Source organism: Rhineura floridana, chromosome 2, assembly GCF_030035675.1.
Source record: "Rhineura floridana isolate rRhiFlo1 chromosome 2, rRhiFlo1.hap2, whole genome shotgun sequence".
In the NCBI taxonomy this organism is placed as follows: Eukaryota; Metazoa; Chordata; class Lepidosauria; order Squamata; family Rhineuridae; genus Rhineura; species Rhineura floridana.
This window is the reverse complement of record NC_084481.1, coordinates 203647674-203665934: the sequence shown is the minus strand read 5'-3', so window position 1 is coordinate 203665934 and position 18261 is coordinate 203647674. Positions and strand designations below refer to the sequence as shown.

Below are 18261 nucleotides of genomic sequence, written 5' to 3'. Positions count from 1 at the left end.
GAATTTAAACCTTGCCTACAAATGGATAAAGCAGGGTTCACTGTTAGTGGCAATTAGCAGATTGGTGCTGAAAGCAAGCACATTTGATTGACAGATGAGTGGCCCCCTCATGTGTTAAAATGGTCCATGGTGGTGTTACAAATTACCAAACAGGTGGTTAGGGCAGGTAAGGATCTGGCATGTTGGCTGGAAAAGGTTCCCCACCCCTGCCATAAGCCAAATCCACAGGGTACAGCTGCAGTGTCACTTTGTAGGTAGGACTGGAGCCACCTCAACACTTGTTTTATAACAAAGATAAGGTGTGTAACAGTGCTAAAGATATGTCATGGCAAATGGAGTAGGCTATTGCTGATTGGTAAGAGAAGGCAGCCCATTTCCAGGACATGATACTTCATGAGATCTCATCTTCCAACCTGTTATGTTTGAAGAACACAAAGTGATTGTCTTGTCAGGTACTAGGCAGTCTTGTATTTGAGACTTGTGGCAGTAATGAACTTCACTGTCCTAGTTAGGGTGATCTGCTAGTCACATCCCAAGCTGATTGTCAGAAAATCACTGTGTTGTTGGGATAGTATAGTATAGAATCCCGTGTTTTTCCCTTTGTATGCAAGTTGCCTCCTTCAGGCAATCCAGATGGTACTGGCCGTCACTGGAGAAGCAATTGCCACTGCTTATTTTCTAGGCTGGTGTTAATGTGGGAATTTCTAATGGTAAGTTCAGCTTCAAATATCTGTCTGTTCCATGAAATCTAATAAAAACAGAGTTCTCTGGTAGTGGTAACTCAGTGCTGAATTTCCTTCAGGATGAATTGAATTTAGAATGGGTGACTTAAACAATGTTTTAATCCACAGATAGTATGCATCCTCTTCCCCACAGCAGGCTATTTTTGGTTTTGTATGTTTAATTTTTTTCTTGAGGCACATATCAATAGTCTTTAATAGATTTTTTGTTGATAATGACAGCATAACACAATAGCAAGGGTTCAAATTAATCCCTAGAGAAATTGATCCTACAATTCTCTTTATAACAAACTATATGTGGCAAGGCCGTCCTTTATTTACTGCTCACAGCTAACTACTCTCCATACTTAATGTAACAAGAGAAGGTGTAGCCAATTGCCCTATAAAGCATGCATCTATTATACCAATAAACTATGAAGTTCACTGGATGACCTTGGGAAATCATTAATTCTCATTTCTGAGCAAGAAAAAGGCAGATTTAGATCAAGTTTTCAATTGATACTACTACATATATTTTCTAAACAAAGGTGCAAATCTGATCAGTAAACCATGATAATTTACAACTAAATAGATAGTTATTTACACTATGTAGGAGGGGATACTTTGTATATTTTTTAAAAGATAACCTAATTTTTACTAACCATAGAACATGTTACAAAATATACTGATTAATAGATAATTTTGCTGGTTTCCTGCATTATTCAGATTATTTAATATTAATCAAGTTATTTAAGAATTCATTCAGCATCTATGCAATCTACTTACCCTTCCTATGTCATTGAAAGGTCTAACCGGCTTCTCAGACGGTCGTACTGTATTTAAATATTTTTTTGTTGGTGGTCTTCATGTTTTTAGCAATGTGCTTCTTAAATTCATTTTTTAGAATGCCTTATTGTCTGCTTGCATTTCTTATGCCAAAGTTTGTGTTCCTTTTTGTTCCCATTTTGGACAAGACTTCCATTTTTTGAATGAAGCTTTCTTATTGCTAATAGCATCTTTGACTCTGCTAGTTAACCATACTGGCTTCTTTTTGGCCCTGGTGGTACCATCATAAAACTTTGAATTTTAGTTGTTTCTACTTCTCCAGTGGGCACCAGGACACCCCGAAGTGGGTATTGTCTTCCTCTCCTGTTGCTTGAGGCAGGAAAGAGTTAATACTCCAAAGAACTCTCACCATAGCCCCTCCCATGGAGTGACAGTTTGTTTTCCTGCCTGGCTTGAGCAGTACTGTTTTCGCCTTGGTCTTCAGTCTGGCTAGCTTATATCCTTACTTAGAATCCCAAATCTTTACCTACTGTTGTTGATTTGTTGTGTCTGAATTTCTTTCTGAATGGTTTGTATTTGAGTGTCATTTACAGTTTTTTCCAAATGAATTGTGTGTGTGTCTGAGAGACTGTTAAGTGTCTGTTATGTCCATTGGTCAATTTATTATATTGTTAAATTGATTGCTCTCAGCACTTGATACCCTGAATTAATTACCTAGATAATTAGATGAGGTGTTCAAATTAATTTCATTTTATCTAATGAATTCTATGTATTGATTCAACTGACAAAGAATTTTCTAAAAGGAAAACAAACAAAAACCTTCTAGTAGCGAAATTTGTAAAGAGCACTCCAAAAAATAAAATCAGTACAGAAAGCGGCAAAAGCTGTTGATGCAGTAGAACCTTCAGCCTGTGCAGAGAAAAAGATGTTGGTTCAAAACACAAGGATCATCATCATCATCATCATCATCATTATTATTATTATTATTATTATTATTATTATTATTATTATTATTATTATTATTATTATTATTATTATTATTAAATTTATTTATACCCCGCCTTTTGGCCAAAGGCCCTCAAGGCGGCTTACAAAGAAAAATAAACACTATAAAAATACATCGATAAAAGCAATACAATTTACAAAATTTAAACTAAATAACAAATAACATTATTAAGAAACACAAATGTCCAAGAAAATTTTTGAACAAATGAATTTAAAATGGATCACTCTCTGTCTTTGCCAGCACACAATATTCCATGCTTAGAGTCTCTCTCAGACACAGTTTGTTCTGTTCTAGTCCCAGCAGACTGTTGGGATTGGACCCCATTTTTGAGACTTCCGTTTCTAAGCCAAACTCAGTCATCGGATGCAAGCCGAAAGGAGGCAGCTACTTGGGGATGGTAATGCACTTGGTGTTGACGCTCTGGGTGGTGATGGCCTTCTCCAGCTCGTCCAGCTGCCCAGTCTTGAGCTTCTTCACCAGGCTCTTGACCGCCTTCTTGCACCACTTCTCCTCACCTTTCTTCCAGCCGAGCAGCCGCTTGACGATGGGTGGTGTGAAGGGCAGGATGGACAACATGGCCACGGTGGGGAGGAGGAGAAGTCCAGAAGCGAGCCTGGGGAAGGACTACCAGCGGCAGTGGTGAGCACTGCCAACTTCCCTCGCGTCTCCAAGAACTTCGCAGCGGCCCCAGGCAGGCCCATCCCACTCCAGCGAGCTCTGGGCAGCGAGGTGAAGGCACGAAGGCGGCGCGTGTCGGGGCGCATTGGGGTTGTGGGTGGAAGAGGTGGCTGCTGCTAGCCTTGGCCCGGGAACAAAGCCAAGGATCATAACAAAGTGTCTACAAAGCACTCGAAAAGATTAAAGTCATGGCACAAAGTGGAGTGGTTGGTGTGGTAGTACCTTCAGCCCGCTCAGGCAAGATGACTGTTAAAATGACAAGCTGCAGCAGCACGCATTGGAGGCAGCCGCCATTTTGACCAACAGCAAATAGCCTCACAGTCAGCGCGTGGCCCATTCACTCTAGCGGTAGCACAGAGAGAGGCCAGTAATCAGCAGCAAAGCGCTTTAAACCCTGCAAACAATGCGGTAGCAGAGCAATCGGGGAGGGGAAAGGCTACCAAAATTAAAGAGAAAAATAAAGACACAATTTTACCAACAGCGCTAATAGAGTGCAGAAGGCTGCCATTTGGGCAACAGAAAACAGCCTCACAGGCAGTGGGTGGCCTTTTCTGCTCAAATTTAGAGGAAGAAGAGTACACTGGGTTTAACACCCAGCAGTCTGAACTTCCACAGACCTGTTTAGATACGGTGCCGTTGCATAATTCTGCCACCTCTGGTCAAAAACAGCAGCAACAACATAAAGATTCAACACACAGTTAATTTGATCTCTGCTGCCATCTCTGTTTTCAATCAGGAAATTCAGCAGGTGGAATCTTTCCATTTAGGTTCTGCTGCATTACATCACATTAGAAGAGCTCTGATGGATGACATTTCTACAGAACTAGCTGCATTTTGCCAATCTTTTCAAGGAGCACCAGCACAAATGCAGCAAGTTACACAATCACACCCTGCATCAGTGAATAATCAATTACCTTCCAATACGTTAAAGCACAATGTTCATTTGAGTCAGACAGACAATACTGTTAATGAGCAGCAGGGACAACAGAGAACATGTGACAGTGCTTCACTAGACCCACATGATGTAGAGGTAGAGCAATGAGGCTGATGGTATAGAGGTTTGGCAGACAAACCACTGAGATGCAAAAGAATGTGTATGATGATTCAGTTGTCTCTCTGGAGAAGGAGGATATAGATGGTTCACAGGTGCAAGAGCAATCCACCATGAGGCTTTTTCATAAAAGATGGCAAAGTCAACTCTTGATGTCTAAGGAATTGTAAATTAACTATTTGGTCTGACTAATCCTCCTGCATTCCTTCAATAGTCTTATGTAGTCCCGTGGAGGGTGCAACATCCACCCCCATCTAAGGGGCAATGATTGGGCAGCAACTAATGGCAACTACAAGGACAGCTGAGTTGCTGGAGACCAGGAAGACACGCTATATGAGGCAAACATGGCCTGGATGCTCTGGTCAGTTGAAGTACACTAATTCAGCTTGGCAAACTGCAATCAAGCATGTAGCTGAGGTTCTGTCAAATATGCAGCACCCACCTCAAATGCAAGTACTAGGGGCTGCTTCATGTGTGTTATCGGCACAAGCAATAGAAAAAGACACTTCATTAAAAACAAAACAAAACTGTGGTCTCCACAAAGAAATCTCAGGGGCTATATTTTATTTATTTATTATTTGATTTATATCCTGCCCTTCCTCCCAGCAGGAGCCCAGGGCGGCAAACAGAAATGCTAAAAACACTTTAAAACATCATATATGTGCTAATTGCCTACATTCAGATCAACTGAGCAGGACGCTTAGTCCATGTGGTTATCTGATCTGCGTCTGTTTTTGCAGCAGATAAGAGTAGTTTGGCTGGAAGATAAATCTCTCATTTGCTGAGATATGGTGGCTCAAGTGCACTCAACAGCACCATATAGTGGCACAGTGGGTGCACTGCATTCCACTTCAGATGAGGAAGGTGTTAAGTTCCCAGACTTGCATGCATTTCCAAGCGGGGGGGGGGCAGAGTTCAGGATGACACCACAGGTTGCTAGACAGCCAGATGCTGCTATGAACACTGATTCCCTTGATCCTCAGGTGATGCCAGATATTGAGGAGGGGGAAGGAAGTAATTTCCTGGTACAGATTAAAAATAAAGTATCTCACACGCTGTTAAGGATGAACATTTTATTCATTTGTTTTGTAGAATGTTAGCAGCATTGGATCATCCTGACATACCAACTGATCCAAAGCACAGAGGTTCCAAAAGAATCTAGTACTAATCACAAGGTGATTCTAGTCCAGCTCCTAAGACTTAGATCGAATGGGAAGCACTTCTTCAGACTAAAAGACTAATGGTTTTGGCAAATAAATACTACTTTCCAGACCCAGAGTTTATAAATAAACTCTGACTTCTAGCAATTAATTTGCCAGTGGTTACTTTAGTGTCCAAACCTCATCTACCAATAGCACAACCATTGGACACGACTGTTAGAAGAATAGCTTAGGTGCATGAAGTGCATCCTACTGCTCAGTAACAGGTATCAATTCTGCTTTAAGGCTCATGCTATTCCACAGCAACATCTTACTAACCATTCCACTACATTGCCACAGTTGCCAAGTACTGTGTATGGACCAATTTGGGCACTTCCACACCAGGAGGTGAAGAGTTTACTGGGTTTCAGCCTCCCCATTCAGTAATCAGAAGCTGCAGTCAGCCTTTCAAAGGCAGAGAGCTGTCACTGCACTCTATTGTAATGTAATAGTTTCCATAATGTCCCATACTGGGCAGTCCACTTCTTTATTTGCTGACTCAGTATAACGTTAGATCAGTTGGGGTTAGATGTGGTGTGCTCTGAATGTAGAAAGAAGTGGAGAAATGGTCTCTAATAAATCATGGCCTACGCCTGTTTTTAAAACCGCAACAGTCAGAAACTGGTCAGGTCACAGTAGCATATAAATTTTTTCTTGTTTGACAGACTGCCTTGATGGTCATTATTGGCTCCCTGAACCTTGAGTCCCTCGACAAGATGAAAATAAAATGAAAATGATAATGATGATGATGATAGTAGTAACAACATATAATAAGGGGATGCCACTCAGTAATTATGGGGTTGTCACATTGGTCATTCAGGAGTGTTGCATAAGATCCAGCTACAAGGGTCAACATCTTTTCCAGTCCTAAAAGTTGTCAAGTCAGGGTTATTTGGACCCAAGAATGTTCACACAGTGTTGAAGAGTTATAAAGACATGTCTGTGGAGACTGTTAGGTTTTCCCTCTCAGAACACACCAGAATATTGGTCCTTTGAGAAGAGTCTGTTGGTTCGTCTAGAGGGCCAGAGGCATATAAGTAAGTATCAGTTACCTCATGAGCTTCATGAGAATCTGAAGGTTATTTCTAGCAGATGGCCCTGTGAATTTTTTTCCGAAGTATTTTCCAAGAGTAGCAGCACATTGCACAAGTTTGCTCTCCTGAAGAGCTGCAGTCCTTAATAGCTGAAGGAATAGATAATTACATATATCGAATAAATCGAATTTAAAAAATATTGATTCTTGAGGCGTTTAAGGGTTCCCTATAGGATGAGCTTAACAATAACCATTCAATAACAACAAATAAATAGAATATAGGTTTACTTGTTTTTGTTTCACAAGTTTCCATGAGGCTTCAGCCATATCCTCTGCAACAACATATTCAGTATTCTGCAGTGACATATTCACTATTATTTTCCAGGGTGTTCGGTTCATTAGCTAAAGAACTGTTGGAATGGTACTGATGTTCAATTCATTGCCTGGTGCTACCAGGCCTTCTGTTGTTCCTGATTACTGGCACTCAGCAGGTTCACATAGCATGGCAATATTTCAGGGATTGCTTTGTTAGGTATGAGAAGTTTCACCTAGTTGGAGATTTCTTGGCTGCTTTCAAAGGTTTAGAAGGTTTGGTTGCATAAATTACCAGGTGTCCATTAGTGAGTTCCTCATAGCTGGAGCGTCTCTGGCTGCTTCTGAAGCATTCACGGGGTTACCTTACTCTGCACCTGTTATCATGGCGCATTCAACAAGAGCAGAAGCTGCTTATGCAGCACATACAGCAAATGTTCCTCTATAAGAGGTTTGTCGGGCAGTGACTTGGGCAAACCTAGATACATTTATCAAGTAGTATAAGATGGATATTTATGCATCTGCAGAAGCAGCCGTGGGGGGGTGAGTTCCTTAGCAGGTGCTGCTGGATCATTAAAGGGCCTGCGTCCACCCACACAGAAGTTCACGTTTGGAACATCCCACTTGGGGGCGTCCTGGTAGCCACTGGAAAAGGAACTGTTTTACTCACTGGAAAGGTGTTTCTCTGGGGGAACCAGGACACCGCCAAGGCCCACCCTGGGATGCAACATGAGGAAAAATAACACAAGGAAAATGGGGGGAGATTGAAGGATCAGAGAACTGACCTAGTAGTTTGCAAGTTCATGTTTCATGTTGGCTTCAGTGAATGCAGTGTTTTATTTATTTATTATTTATTTATTATACTTGTATACCGCCCCATAGCCTAAGCTCTCTGGGCGGTTTACAGTAACTAAAAACAAATACAATTTAAGATACATCTTTTAAAACAATATAAAACACATGCTAAAATGCCTGGGAGAAGAGGAAAGTCTTGACCTGGTGCCGAAAAGATAACAGTGTTGGTGCCAGGCACACCTTGTCAAGAACATCATTCCATAATTTGTGGGCCACCACTGAGAAGGCCCTCTCCCTTGTTGCCATTCTCCGAGCTTCCCTCGAAGTAGGCACCCGGAGGAGGGCCTTTGATCTTGAGTGTAGTGTACGGGTGGGTTCGTATCGGGAGAGGCGTTCCATCAGGTATTGTGGTCCCAAGCCATGTAAGGCTTCATAGGTCAAAACCAGCACCTTGAATCAAGCTTGGAAACATAAAGGCAGCCAGTGCAAGTGGGCCAGAATCGGTTTTATATGTTCGGACCGTCTGGTCCCTGTTACCAATCTGACTGCTGCATTTTCCACAAGCTGCAGTTTCTGAACCGTCTTCAAAGGCAGCCCCACGTAGAGTGCATTGCAGTAATCTAATTTAGAGGTTACCAGGGCATGGACAACTGAAGCCAGGTTATCCGTGTCCAGATAGGAATGTAGTTAGGCCACCAACTGAAGTTGGTAGAAGGCACTCCATGCTACCGAGGCTACCTGAGCCTTAAGTGACAGAGATGATTCTAGGAGAACCCCCAAGCTACGAACCTGCTCCTTCAGGGGGAGTGCAACCCCATCCAGGACAGGTTGGACATCCACCATCCTGTCAGAAGAACCACCCACTAACAGCATCTCAGTCTTATCTGGATTGAGCCTCAGTTTATTAGCCCTCATCCAGTCCATTGTAGCAGCCAGGCACCAGTTCAGCACATTGACAGCCTCACCCGAAGAAGATGAAAAGGAGAAATAGAGCTGTGTGTCATCAGCATACTGATGGCAATGCACTCCAAAGCTCCGGATGACCGCACCCAACGGTTTTATGTAGATGTTGAACAGCATGGGGGACAGAACTGACCCCTGTGGAACCCCATACTGGAGAGTCCAGGGTGCCGAGCAATGTTCCCCAAGCAGCACTTTCTGGAGCCGACCCGCCAAGTAGGAGCGGAACCACTGCAATGCAGTCCCTCCCACTCCCAACTCAGCCAGTCTTCCCAGAAGGGTACCATGGTCGATGGTATCGAAAGGTGCTGAGAGATCAAGGAGAATCAACAGAGTCACACTCCCCCTGTCTCTCTCCTGACAAAGGTCATCATACTTCTGGTTATTTTGAGTCATGATGTTGTTAGTGTTATAAGTGTAATACTTTCACGCTTGGCCAGATGGTGAACTGTCACTCCGTGGGAGGGGCTAAGGTGAGAGTCCTTTGGGGTGTTAACTCTTTCCTGCCTCAAGCAACAGGAGAGGAAGACAATACCCACTTGGGGGGGTCCTGGTGCCCCCAGAGAAACACCTTTCTGATGAGTAGAACTGTTCCATTTTAATTGTTTCAAATGTCTCCATGAATTACATTAAATAACTTTATTTTGCAGTTCTGGAGTTTATGTGGTAATTCATTAACACCAAAGCGTGGTGTATTTGGTAAGACTGGTGATCTCCAAACTATATTGTGCCTCGCTTGTGCAAGAGATGAAGTAACATATTCTGGTGCACTTAATGGAGATATATATGTATGGAAAGGAATCAACCTTACACGAACCATACAAGGAGCTCATGCTGTAAGTATCCTTTTGATATGAAAATGGATTGACAAGTGAAATAATTTAAGATTTTGTGGGACATGCACAGATTTCTAAATGAATTGCACTGCAGTTAACAATTACAGGGCATTATCAGATGTTGAATCAAAAGTTGCAGTTCCGCTTCTGGCAGACCATTTCACAAGTTCAGACTGAGTATAAAAGAAACTGCTGAAATTATAACAAGTTTGCAGTCTGCCTTTATATTCCAGGTTAATGTTTGGGGGGCTATTTATCTGGGATGGTCGAAGGCTATGTGCACTAGTGTTCAGGAAAGAATCTTCCACTGTGTCTGTATGTCTTGTGTGCTGCTTCCAGGATGTGATCTGCTTCACTGTAGGTAAGCGATAGGCAGGGCTGATAGATTTGTGTGCAAATTGGGGAGCACTGCTCCTATCCTCCACCCTCAGTGAGAGTACACATTCCACCCAATGCATTCCATATAATTTTCATCAGAACACCTGTGTGTAATTTATGGAAGGCATCGTGTGACAATATTTTATTGATGGGTTATATCTTACATTTTGTTTTTCCTTCGAAACAGAGTAGCTTTCATATGGCTCTCATGTAGTCTCCCATACAGACACTGCGGGCCTAATTAGTCCTGGTAGGAGTTCTATTTTGTCCTGCAAGACCATTTTCCTTAAACCATGTAAACCTGTCCCCACCTAACTTCATACATGATGTCAGATGTGGCACAGATAAAGACATCCTTGTGAAGGAACAATTGGGAACTTAAAATGCAGCTCTGATTCCTTGGCAAGCAGGCAGGGCTTGCCAGACAGGGCCACTGCCAGGCATGACTGGTCGCTTGGGCACCAGCCTGTCCCGGATATGCGGCTCCTGCCTGTTCCACCTACCTCTCTCCTGTGTTCTGATGCTGTGTGTGCAGGGCTGCCATCAACGAAGATGGCGGAGGAGGCTTCTCTAAGGGGCTGATGCCCCCGGCGCCATCTTGGTTGATGGCACACATGTACAGTATGCTATGTGCATGCACATGTCTGCCATCAACCAAGATGGCGGTAGGGGCATCAGCTCCTTCAAGAAGCCTCTGCTGCCATCTTGGTTGATGGCAGCCCTGCGTACAGCGCGCACAGCAGCAGAACACAAGAGAGAGGTAGGTGGAGTGAGTGAGCTGGTGGGTGGTCTGGAAGCTCTGTCCCTGCGATCCATGGCAGGGACCCTGCTGCTGATCATGGAAGGGGAGTGCTACTCTCCCACCCTAACAAAGGGTCCTTCAGGGGGCCCTCTGGGCCACAGGGGCCCTCAGCCAGGGCCTGACCTGGCCCCCCTTTGTCGCTGGCCCTGTTGCCAGACCCCCATCAGAATTTAAACCTTATCTTATGTTTTGGGGCCTAACTCCAAAAAGGAAAAAGGAAGATGGTCCTCTTTATCCTTCTTCTTTTCCCACCTCACCTGCAAATAAAGAATAAGTGAATGATGTCTCCTGGATTCAGAAGAATGGGAAGAGAGACCCCACTTCATGAAAATCCCTTAGAAATTTTGTGAAGTACTAAAATTTCTTGAAAACATGGGATAACTTCCAATGTTTTCCTTCCAGTGACATTCCCTTCCTCTCCCCACTGCAGCCCCTGTGCCCCCAGATCTGCTCTGGAGGGTCCACTAAACCTCCAGAGTAGACTTTGTGGTTGTTTGGGGGTCGCAAGTGGGAGGGAAAATCTATTCCACCCACTGTGTCCACTCTGCTGGCAGACAGATGCTGTTGGATTTCATCCATGGAGATAATGGTGAAATATAAAATGTCTGAAAACACCAAAGACAGGTTTTCATAATCTTTAATTAGAGTGCAGTGCAGTGACAGTACTGTAGTCTTAGGATGTTATGTAATTTTTTTTCAGTTTCAAGGTCTTTAGAGCTCTAAAATCAGCAGGCTAATATTCCTGCTGATACTTTCCAATCTCCTTGTCCCAATAGTAGTCAGTCTCTGCTATGTAGTTGTTAATAATATTCTCACTTTAATATCACACAGGCTCATTTTCTAGCTTTATCCTTTCTACAGAATTAATTCCTCTGGCCAATATCCTGCTATTTACATTATCTTGTCCCCACCTCATCCCACACACATCCTTTCGTATTTATCCTGAAGGTCTTTGACCAGTTAAGAAGAAAGCATAATTGGAGTCAGATATACACCTATATATGCTGAAGCCTCTCATTCCTCAGATTTCTTTAAATTCCCTGGGACTCATGTGGATTCATGTGGCCCCATACTTAGACCTCATGGCATCTCCCTTTTGTAGCCTGCAAAATGAGACATTTATTTGTAAAGCTGCCATATGTTATAGCACTACTTTAATTGAAGAAGACATCTTTTCATTACTTATTTAGCCCTTCCAACTGGCAAACCAAGAACAAAAAAGGATAAAATTATCTAGTATGCTGGATAGCATAATTGGCCAGATAGCACATTTTCATGCTTGCATTGTGATATCACATTCTACCTAACAGTAAGCAAAGTTAAATGTTAACTTTTTTGTGCATGTAAGCAATAACCTGCCCATGATTTTCTAGTTAGAAAAAGACCATACTCCCAGGAGAAGGCCCTGGGTGCCATGTTTCTCTGTTGCAGAATTATTCAGTCAGTCTTATTTATTCATGTATTTATCGAAGCATTTTTAGGCCATCTCACAAGTTGGCTTACATTATGTAAAACAGAACAATAAAAATAAATGGAGTAAATTCAAGCAACTAAAACACCACATGTTGACAGATAAAAGCATTATAGTCCAGCTAAACCAGGAGTGGAGAACCATTTTCAGCCTGAGGGATGCATACCTTCATGGGCAATCTTCCAGGGACTGCATGCCAGTAGTGGGCAGGGCCAGAGGCAAAAATGGGTGTGCCCAGATGCAAAAGGGGAGGGTAGAGCAATGGATGCAGTTCTTACCTTTGTACAGTAGGCTACATTCCATCCATGCAAAAATCAGAGTTTTTTACACATACACATCTCATCTACAGTTCAAGGACACATGCCAGCCAGACAAAAGTACTTGAGGAGAATGCTAAGCAGCGCCAATGAGAGACATGGCCTCAGGAGAGGAGACATGGCTATGGCAGGAAGTGGCCTAGGAAGACTCTTGAGGGTCAGACAGAAAAGCCTAGAAGGCCACATTTGGCCCACAAAGCTGAGATTCCCCACCCCTGTGCTAAACGATCTAAAATTTATTCATACGGTATCATCCTAAAACGATCAAGAAAATGCAAGCTGGAATAAGTGGGCTTTGAAACCCCATAAAAAATAGAAGGGTTCAGTTGTACACCAGTAGATAAAGCTCAGATCATGAAAATCCAGGATATGGAGGGAAAAGTAACATTGGAAGCAGTCGCTGCCTAATCTGTAATGAAAAGATAAAGCCAGTACAGATGCTGAATTGCTGCTGTAGCATGCTTTTGATTTGCTCAGTTTTCCTCTAGAAGTGCTCAGATACTCAAATAGCAAGCCTAGTCTGAAATAAACATAAAAGGTGTGAAAGACCTTCCCAAGATATTGATTAGTGTATAGTTTACCAATAAACTTTGCATTTAGAATTTGAAAAATGGATGCACTTCAGGAACTGGATATAAAAGGATATATAATTAAACAATAAAGGATGCATGTCTTGCATGTTTACACTGGTAGGACTTTTATATGAAGAATGTATATACTACACCTCCTTAGTGGGTTAATAATTTATTTCCGTATTCTTTAACAGAGGTGAATACTCAAGTTGTGTGGATTGAAGCCAAAGCTGAGGTCAGATAACAGGCACCCTGTATAAAACATCATCATGTTGCTTGGTCAAGTTTTAATTAAATTTGAGTGGAAACAATATAGCAAACTTAAATTAGTGTTCTAACTCTTTTGTGAGCCAACACATAGCACCCAATGTTTTTCTCTATCTGTACAAGTGCAAACCAGAGTGATTTAAATTATATAACTTTAGTAAAGAGTCACTTGATAAGATCTGAGGATTTGCACTCATGGCTAAATTAACACATTACCTAAGAGCAAGAACATCAGGAATTGAAAGGAACAAATTCAGAGAAATATGATCCCCATGTATGCAGTTTTGTCAAAGAAATTACTGCCTTCCGAGAGCACAATATGGTTTTGACCTGTTTTATGCAAAATTGTTTATATTTGATGTATATTCTTAGAATGTAATTGTTTGAAATATCTGCTAATTTAATCCTTTAATTATAATTGTGTTAAGTACATATGTGTTGTGTATTCTGTTATTTAAAGCTGAAAACTTGTATGCATTGAATTACAATAAAATTTATTTCAATAAATTTATTGTATTTTAGAACTAAGGCAACAACACTTTTTGGATAGTATTGAATGTTATTCCTACTCAGAATAGACCCATTGAAGTTAATAGATATGGCTAATTAATTATTTCATTAATTTCAACAGGTTAATTGATTTCAACGGGTTTACTCTGAGTGGGAATTAGTTGAATGCAAACCTTTGTTTCCTTTGGCATTCAGCCAGTTTCTGGGCATATGTCTGCATTAAGACAATATTTCAGATTTCATGGGCAACTTTAAGGTGGAACAGGTGCAAAGAAGAGAAACTCATGCTTACAGAAATGAAGAATATGTTGTATGGGCAAAAATTAAAGAGTGTGGCCTGTTTATCTTTGACAAAGGAGGCTTACACAGTAGAAACGGGAGAGTTGTTTTGGTTTCTTTTTGAAAAGCTATTGGTAGATTTGATTCACTAGAAAAGACAATAATGCTGGAAAAAACAACAGGGAGTAGAAAAAGAGGAAGGCCAAACAAGAGATGGATTGATCCCATAAAGGAAGCCACAGACCTGAACTTACAAGATATGAGCAGGGTGGTTCATGACAGATGCTCTTGGAGGTCGCTGATTCATAGGGTCGCCATAAGTCGTAATCGACTTGAAGGCACATAACAACAACAACAATTGGTAGATTAATTTCTTAGCAATCAAATCAAGCATATTAAGTAATAGTAAAATAAATTCTGGGATAGTCTCCTGCCTTATGTCATACTTTTTCACTCAGCTTTTTCCACGGCATGGGTGGGAAATCTGTGGCCTTCCAGATGTTGTTGGACTGCAACTCTTATTGTCCCTGATCATTAGGTATACTGGTTGAGCTGATGAGTGTTGAAGTCCATCAGCATCTGGAGGGCACAAGTTTCCCATCCCTGTTCTGGGGTGCTATGGATAGTCATCATTAGAGTTATTGGATTGTTTGGACTTTAAAGCAGATTGAATTTTGTTGTGGATGTCATTTCCTTGTGAATGGTTCGGCGCATAGCCTGATTTATCACATTATTTAGATTTGGTCTGACCCTGAGTTTTATTTTGTTTTGTTGTTTCTTTGTACCATATTGTACAGTTTGGTTGCTTGAGTCATCTCAAACTATTTGCTTTACAAGTCCTTTTCTGCAGTGTTTGCTCTCACCATTTTGGCACACTGAATCTAGGTTGCCATGCATACTACCTGCTATTTACATAAGACAGAAAGTATCCTGGAACTGCCCCACAGTTATCAAGGTGACCATGACATCCTGAGCTATCTGATAAGGGAGCTTTGTCATGGTTATTGATCCTGGGAATCCTCAGCACCAGGTCTCAGACCACTTCTGCCTGCTTAGGCAGAAAACCTATTAGGCAGCAGTGTGGGTATTACAACAATAAAATCCCTATTCTTTCTAAGGAACTCAGCCTTAGGTCTTTACATTCACAACTTGTGGATCTGATAGACAGGAAATCTGGAGCTGAAGATAGAATTGCAGTCGCTCATAGCAATCTTACCTCCTTGGTCATCAAGTCTATGATAGAGTTCAGTCAAGAACTGGAGAGGTCACAACTGAGACAGGCTAACATATCCTAGTTTGCAAAGTCTGTTATAAAACACAAAGTCTGTTATAAAAGGTTAGCATCCACGATCATATTCTGAGTAGTAGCTGCTTTTCCATTTACTGACTTGGAATAAAGGGGCAGTATACAAAGTCTTGACAGCACATCAGTGGCTGGGAGATAGACTAGGAGAAGGGACAAACTGCACATGTTTAGTCCTCCTCCTCTCTGCCATACCTCCCCCTGCCCATTATGTCTGCAATGAAGATGTCCAGATGCCTCCCCATCTCACATGTTGCATACACTTCAACTGATATAGTACAGATAAAAAAGCCAGACAAGACAATTAATCATTAATTCTAAAAATCACATTCTGAGTGTTAAGACTTGAGATCTTCCCTCAGAATCAAGCACTTTAGGACTGACCACAGTTCTCACTTGTGAGGAGCCCTCCTCTGCCCAGCTTTCACTTGAAAACTAGATATATATCAATGGCTGCTATCCATGATAGTTGTGCTAACCTTCCATGGTCAGAATGCAGTACATTTCTGAATACCAGTTACCAGAAGGGGATAGTGTTCTTGTGCTCAGGTCCTGCTTGTGGGCTTCCCATAGGCATCTGGTTGTCCACTGTGAGAACAGGATGCTGGATGAGATGGGCCACTGGCCTGATCCAGCAGCCTCTGCTTATGTTCTCTCTCAAAAGTGATCTCAGACTTAACTCCTCCAGTCCACTTAGGAATAAAAAATTAAGTTGCACCTTTCTTCATTCCCAAAATAATATGCCAAATAAATTACCCCAGCAGCACCAGATGTTGTTTTTCAAGGGCATGGGATCTCTCCTCTCCTGCATCATAGATGGAAGTACTCTAGGCTCTGTCCCTCACTCTTGATATTAGTAGCAGCAAAAGGAGACACCTGAAGGACATAATGTTAAAGTTACCTCCCAGCCCCCTGATCGCTGCTGTTAGTATCTACACAGGTCCAGTGGGTGTGGTGGGCCTGCGGAAACAGCTCTCCCCAGGAAGTGTGCTGCTGAGCTCTATGTTATTAAAGGGACAAGGCTCTGTTCTAAATACAGGAAGGTAGCTGACATGGAGAGTAGAGTAGACTGGCATTACCTACCTAATGGTGGTTACATTTCTGGGCATTGGTTTCAGACTCTGGAAAAAAAAAACCCTCCCCCAGATGGTCACTGTCACTTTGTCAGCACCTCTTTAGTAGCTCCTTTCAAGGCAGCTGGTATAGCACAGTGGGGAGGAGAGCCTGGCTGGGAGTCCAGAGTCTGTGAGTTCAAATCCCCGCTCGTGTCTCCTGGGTGTCAAGGGCCAGCTAAAGATCACCCCACAGTGAGTGGCTCAGGGGTTACGTGCCCTGCCACCTGTGCAGCCGTGGGCAAGCTGCATAGTCCCAAGGAGCCCAGTTGCCCACCAGCTGGCAGTTGCGGACAAGGGGCTGGCTTGTGCAGCTGTGGCAAGCTGAGCAGGCCCTAGCCAGCTGGGGAGGACTAGCCTCAGAAGGAGGCAACGGTAAACCCCCTCTGAATGCCGCTTACCATGAAAACCCTGTTCATAGGGTAGCCATAAGTCGGGATCGACTTGAAGGCAGTCCTATTTCCCCATTCAAGGCAGTATGCTCCTAGAGCTCCTAGAATAGTGGTGAAGGCTTATTCTTTGATGGTACACAACAGTACATGCATCAGTGTGAATTGTATCTATAACATTTTTAACTTTGTAATATTTTTCACTGGGCTAGGGGTGCCTACCTTGCTAGCATGCACAGAAAAACTACACTCTGCACATGATCTACTCTTGCAGTTGTATTAGTGAATTTGTGATTAGACTTTTATCCAGTCACTGTGATTACAGGGAATAAAAATATTTGAGGTGCATTGCATCTATATGAATGTAATTAAATGAAGAAAATATCCTGCTCATGAGGGTCATGTTTCACAATATATCAGTCACAGACCAACATTAGGAAGACACAGACAACACTTTGTATATTTTCAGCTCAGCTGTGTGCTTACAGAGCAAGTAAGTGAAGCTGTCAGAGATAGTTGGCAGCAGTGTGATCTAGTTACGGGTAGGCTTTTCTGGAAAAGCTGGACAGAGTTGCATGTAGTTCTTTTCAGTTTCTGATTCTTTTTAAAGCATGAGAATCTGCTATTTGTATAAACACACAGTGCCTTCTAAAGCATGATGAAGGAAAAATAGTTTGACCCATGTGATGAATTTTGTTTTAAATATTATCATTATTCCAAGTTGCATGTATAGTTAAATATGCTCTTTGTTCCTCTTTAGGCAGGAATTTTCAGCATGAATGCATGTGAAGAAGGCTTTGCCACTGGTGGCAGGGATGGCTGTGTTCGCCTTTGGGACTTAAATTTTAAACCAATTACTGTGATTGACCTCAGGGAAACAGACCAGGGATATAAAGGTAAAAAAACCCTATTATTTTAATAATATTATCTAAGGGAGACATTTCTTCAGGTATGAAGCTTGGAAATAACAAAGAGTATATTTTTGCCCAGAGGAAGGCAATGGTGAACAACCTCTGAATACCGCTTACCACGAAAACCCTATTCATAGGGTTGCCATAAATCAGAATCAACTTGAAGGCAGTCCATTTGTCCATATTCTTGCCCTATATGTGCAGAGGGCAATGAACTATATTCAAAGGGGATAGTCTTAGGTGATTATTGGGGGGCAGTAGGGTGATGGAGGATAACTGGTACAACCACATCAATGAGTGATTGTGCCCAGTGCCTGTTGCCTTTCTTAGTCCTACTCATAATGGAGTAGAGGACTCTCAGCTACCATCACCATACATTCTCCAGAACATCAGCGCAGTTGTGGATTCTCTGAGTATTCTAAGTGTTGTTTGACATGTGAGCAGTGGCCTGTAACAATGAATGTCTGGGTATGGGGCAGGGCTGTGGAGTTGGTATGCCAAACCTTTGAGTCCGACTCCTCTATTTTTCTACTGACCGACTCCGACTCCACCCAAAATTGCTTCCAACTCCACCC

The 18261-nt window shown here is 42.3% G+C and overlaps 1 protein-coding gene across 10 annotated transcripts in view; it reads left to right on the top strand.

Moving 5' to 3' along the window:
* EML5 (EMAP like 5) overlaps positions 1–18261 on the top strand; it is a 240719-nt gene that overhangs the window by 53554 nt on the left and 168904 nt on the right. For 9 of the 10 annotated variants that reach the window (XR_009760754.1, XM_061611916.1, XM_061611915.1 and 6 more), the window contains 2 exons: positions 9190–9375; positions 17536–17671. Coding sequence is in view for 9 of the 10 variants with exons in the window: in XM_061611916.1 (XP_061467900.1) it covers positions 9190–9375; positions 17536–17671 (322 nt within the window). In the remaining variant the exon portion in view is untranslated. The remainder of the gene's footprint in view (positions 1–9189; positions 9376–17535; positions 17672–18261) is intronic. The other variant, XM_061611914.1, reaches the window with a different exon arrangement.